At 59.5% G+C, this 5,299-nt stretch overlaps 2 protein-coding genes across 2 annotated transcripts; both read left to right on the top strand.

The window, feature by feature from the left end:
• Positions 1-485: 485 nt before the first annotated feature.
• SPRG_10282 (hypothetical protein) lies at positions 486-1,577 on the top strand (the record flags this gene model as incomplete). Its single annotated transcript, XM_012349238.1, has 1 exon — positions 486-1,577. The coding sequence occupies one exon, from the start codon at positions 486-488 to the stop codon at positions 1,575-1,577; it is 1,092 nt and encodes a 363-aa protein (XP_012204628.1).
• Positions 1,578-2,691: 1,114 nt separating this feature from the next.
• SPRG_10281 (hypothetical protein) lies at positions 2,692-3,885 on the top strand (the record flags this gene model as incomplete). Its single annotated transcript, XM_012349237.1, has 1 exon — positions 2,692-3,885. One exon carries the CDS (start codon positions 2,692-2,694, stop codon positions 3,883-3,885), a length of 1,194 nt encoding a protein of 397 aa, XP_012204627.1.
• Positions 3,886-5,299: the final 1,414 nt, after the last annotated feature.

Genomic DNA, 5,299 nt, shown 5'->3' with positions numbered 1-5,299 from the left:
CCGGGAAACCCTACCCCTCGTAGAAACCTACCCTCGTATTGGGACCGGCGACAACCCATGCACGCGTCTACGACACCCACGACAGAATGGACAACGCTGCATCCTTCTTGGCGATGTCCTCGGCCGGAGGCTGCCACGTCATCATTGCAGACGACGACGGTGGATACGAGGTGCCGACGCGGCCGCGTCGTGTCGGTGACGCACGCGCGTCATGCACCGTGCGGTAAGAAAGGTGCAATGACATCATGGAGCGTGACCGACGCTTCGTGGCGGCGCGTGTGCTGCGGTCCTAGCACTGCGTCGAGAGAGCCGGAGGCTATGACGATCTTCCCGCAAGCGTCTCATGAAGACGCACGTTCTGCGCGCGGTTGTTGTCGCCGTCGTCTTCTCTCGGTTGAAGCTGCGATCACTTGATTTCCAAGCGCGTGAGACACCTACGCTTCACTTCGACACTCGGATAGTAGTCACAATTCGAGCTGCTCGTCATGCGCTTCCTCTGCTTGGTCGCGCTGCTTCTCTCAATCCCGCTCGGTGCGCTCACGCTCTCGGCCGACGAGCGCGATGAGCTCTCGCGCGACTTGGCGCGCTGGCAAACCAAGTTTGGCCACGACGACCACGTGCGCACGGCCATGGCCATGGTGCGAGGGACCTTGTCGACCGACGATCTTCTTTGGCGATTGAAGGCGGCCAAGGACAAGCTTCTGGCTCTGCAGGCGGCCAACCCGTACGCGACCTTTAGCCACTTGACCAAGTTTGCGCTGCTCACGGACAACGAGTTTTCGCGGCTCGTGTCGGGGTCAGCACCAATGCCACGCCAGTCGTTAGTGCCACCGGCGTCGACCAACCATTTGAATCGCAGTGCGGTCGGCGGCGTCGTCATCCATACGGTCGATTGGACAAAGCAATCAGTTTGTGTGCCGCCGGTAAGGCACACGGGCCAATGTCGAAGCGATTGGGCGTTCGCGGCGGCGGCGGCCGTGTCGTCGGCGCACTGTCTGGCCACTGGCGAGGCCATCGACCTCTCCGTGCAACAAGTCTTGAGCTGCACGTCGCCAGGTGGATATGACGGCTGCTGGCATGGGATGGACTACCCGGGCATGAAATGGCTCGTGTCGCAGCCCAACGCGCTGTGCTCTAGATCGGCGATCCCATACACCTCCGGTACGACCGGATTGGCTCGGCACTGCAGCGACAACTCCAAGTGCGCCGGGTCCATCTCGCTGCAAGTCGGCGCCGTCGTCGAAGGCCGCGGCGAGGCCTTCCTCCTCGATCAGCTTCGGACGCAGCCCGTCATGGCGTATGTATCGGCCAACAGCGACCAGTGGCGACTGTACGTCCGCGGTATCCTCTCGTGGTGCCCGCCGACCACGCACGTCAACCAAGCCGTGCTCGTCACTGGCTACGGCGCCGAGGACTTTGGCTTTGGCTCGGCGCCGCTCGGCTTCTTCAAGGTGCGCAACGTTTGGGGCACCGCGTGGGGCGAGGACGGCGACATTCGGCTGCAGCGCAACATCGATAGCGTCTTCGGCACCTGCAACGTCTCGTCGCGGCTTTCATACCCGACGCTCCGCCTCTGATCGCAGCGACCGACCACCGCCGTCGCGCAGTTGCACATTAAAAGCGTATGCAAAATAGTGTACTTTGAGTTGCTCGTGTGATTGCAAGTCGAAACAGTCGTCGGAACGCTCTCTCCGAGGACAGCACGAGCTAGAGACAACGTGAAGGAGCCTAACACGCATGCAGTAGTGGCCAGCGCGGCCTGTAGGGTAGAAGCCTCCGCCACCGTGAAGCAGTGTCCAGCGTATCCAACACATCTCAGACAATGGTATCTGCGCTTACCACCGTATTCAGATGAAAGACGAAATCGGGATCTTCTCATTGATGATTTTGGATCGCCACAATTCAAAATAGTGTAAGTGCTACAGGTTCTCAAAGAGAAACCGGACTACTAAAACTGTACGGAACTTGTTATGTTCTGGGCGCTGCTCTACGCAGCCGTCGCTTGGCAACGCGCGTGCGGCCATGGCGTCGATTCCGGTACACGGCGACCTCTTGTATCGCTTGAAGAGCGCCAAAAGAAGCGCAAAGGAGTTGTCCATTGACTATACCAAGGTGGTGGGGCGCCAACTGGGGCGAGGACGGTGACGTTAGCGGACCAACTCGATGATGCGAATGGACTACATGTAATCCGCTTCACAGCGCCTCGGAGCCACACGTTGGCAAATTTGAAACACATGTTTCGCCACACGCTGCGAAGAGGACGACAGCGGTAGCGAGTCTGGAGCAACATTGATCCTCTCGCGCTACCGCCGCAGGCGTAGACGCACCTTGTGGTCGATGAGAAACATCGTCGATGCGACCGCGTCATGGCGAGGACGCAGGCGCGTCATGGCGAGGACGCAGGCGCGTCATGCGGCGTTTGGTTGAAATAGTGTGCTGAAGGAATTTCGATCGATGGCCCGAGCAAGCGCGATTGAAAGAGAGCCAGAGGCTACCGCTTTCCGGAGAGATGCAGCACCGCGTACGTGTGTTGCAGGCCCTGCGCTCGGTTCTTATCGCCGTCTTCTGTCGGTTGAAGGTGCGGTCGGCAGGTTTTTCAGCGCGTGACGCGCCGCCTTTTATTGGCAACTTGTTTCAACAAGATTCCTCGACAAAAGCTCACTCTTCCTCTCGCTGTTGCTGCTGCTTGCGATGCGCTTCCTTCGTGTGCTTTTCTTGATGACCATCGTTCTTCTCGCGTGGGTGATGACCGTCGACGCGCTCAACATCTCGGCCCACGAGCGCGATGAGCTCACGCGCGACTTGACGCGCTGGCAAAAGAAGTTTGGCCATGACGACCACGTGCGCGCAGCCATGGCTTTGGTGCGAGGGACCGTGACGACCGACGATCTTCTTTGGCGATTGAAGGCGGCCAAGGACAAGCTTCCGGCTCTGCAGGCGGCCAACCCGTACGCGACCTTTAGCCACTTGACCAAGTTTGCGCTGCTCTCGGACAACGAGTTTGCGCAGTTCGCGTCATCGCCATCGCCGGTGCCACCACCGGTAGCTCTCCCAGCGGCCGCCACTTTGAGTCGCAGTGCTGTCGGCGGCATTGTCGTGAGCGTGGTCGACTGGACCAAGCAGTCAGTTTGTGTCGCGCCAGCGAAATGGATCGGCAAGTGTCGAAGCGATTGGGCGATTATGGCGGCGGCGGCCGTGTCGTCGGCGCACTGTCTCGCAACCGGCGAAGCCATCGATCTCTCGGTACAGCAAGTGCTCAGCTGCACGTATATGGGCGGCTCGGAGAGCTGCTCGGGCCCCGGAACTCCATTCGATGGCATGCAGTGGCTGGTCCGGCAGTCCAGCGCCTTGTGCACTGGGTCGGCGATCCCATACACCTCGGGCCACTCGGGCGTCGCGCCGTTTTGCAGCGACAACGCCGAGTGCGCCGGGTCGATTTCTCTCCAGGTCGGCGTGGCCGTGGAAGCGCGTGGCGAGGCCGCGCTCGAGAAGCAGCTGCAGAAGCAGCCTGTCGTGGCGCACGCGACGACCAACAACTACGCGTGGCGACTGTACAACACTGGCGTCCTCTCGTGGTGCCCGCGCGGCCGCCTCGACCAAGCCGTCCTCGTCGTGGGCTACGGCACCGAAACCTCTGGCTCGAACGACCCGCCCGTCGGCTTCTTCAAGGTCCGCAACGCGTGGGGCCCCGACTGGGGCGAGAACGGTGACATTCGCCTCGCGCGCGGTCCCGGCTCCGGTGATTTCGGCGCATGCGAGGTTGCGGCGCGCCTCACCTACCCGACGCTCGTGCCTTTAGAGGCGCCAGTCTCTGGTGCGAGATCCACCAAGGCGCCGCGCAAGCCGACATCACCGCCTCCCGCGACCGACGACACATACCAGTAGTGCTGGCGATCACCAACCCTTGTCAAGGTGTCGTCGACCATGGCCTAGCTCATAGCGATGCTTCTAATGCACACGTCTGGTTGCCTAAACAGATGCATATGGATGGATAAGACGGGGCCATTATGAGTGAAGACGGAGGGGGCAGGCGATCGAAGCATTGCGTCCTCATGCCAGCAGCCGTCACAGCCACCACGCGACATGCAGCTCAAAACTTGTTGCACCGAGAGAACGTCAATGGCCTCGCCGGTGGCCAGACAGTGCACCAACGACACGGCCGCCACCGCCAAGCGAAGCGGTGTACTAGAAGAGAGGAGTCAGTGGGTGTGGGAAAACAAGCCGTTGGGGTCGATCGAAGCTTCGACATCTCACGACGACAACCAAGGAGGCTACTCCTGCAGGTTGCTACGTCCAGGAAGGATAGTACAGCAGCGACCACTGCGCTACACTGGAGGTGCTGTGCATCGTCTGCCCAGCTCTGCTCTGCTCTCGTCTCGGCAGTGCCTCCATTTCTTTCCTTTCAATCGCGAGAAAGACGATCTCTCGGCAGAAAGGCCAGCCTTGTCGCTCGCCTCAACCGATTGATCCTCCAAAGAGGATACCTGCTGCCGTACTTTGCAGCGTCCATCGACGAGCGCGGACGAAGCGATGCTTGGCTTCTTGGAGGGCGACCACATCGAGCGCAGGCCTCTCATACTGTACATACAGCTAGCTCGCCGACAAGAGCGGCTACTTAATAAAGGTGGCGTTTTACGAAATTCTGGCGAAATGGCAGGTACCTGTTAAACATGATACGTATTTATTAATTACGGGAGGCCATGACGTGGGGACACACAAGAAGTCCCTGGGCAGCCAGGGACAAGTACCGGTATGATCGATATTTTGCATAGACAAAGCTTGCTATTTTACAAAACACTAGGAATGCATGGGCCATCATGAAGAGGAGTGGATCTCTGCTTGGTTTTATAGCTGTCTCGGCGAGATACATGTAGCCTTGTAACAATAGAGTGATTTTGCAAGGGTGGAATTCAGGATTGTTCGGCGCGCGACATTCCTGAAAACTCAATGATGAAAAGTGGCCGCGTCCGATGTTTTTGCAAACGTGCAGAAGTTTTTCGCTTTGGACCGGTCATGGACGACGCCCTGCTCGCACTCCCTCTCGTCGCGATTCTCGCCCAACACCCCGTCGTGGCCTCTCGATCGTTCTCTAAGGCCGTCCTAAGGTCGTCAGAGCGCCGGCGGCGCCTGATGACTGTGACGAGGTCACGGTGGATCACACACATGTGCTCGGCGAACTCTTCCCAGCGCTTTGCGGTCTGGCCGTAAGGACAGTCGTGTGGCACGGACAGTTGGGTGGCATGTGGGCTCACAAGCATGACATCCGAGGCCACGGTGAAGCGAAACGCCTTCTTCGTCG

This window comes from Saprolegnia parasitica, assembly GCF_000151545.1.
Source record: "Saprolegnia parasitica CBS 223.65 unplaced genomic scaffold supercont2.51, whole genome shotgun sequence".
Taxonomy (NCBI): Eukaryota; Oomycota; class Saprolegniomycetes; order Saprolegniales; family Saprolegniaceae; genus Saprolegnia; species Saprolegnia parasitica.
Note: the sequence above shows the minus strand (reverse complement) of the source record. Positions and strands in the feature narration are given on the sequence as shown.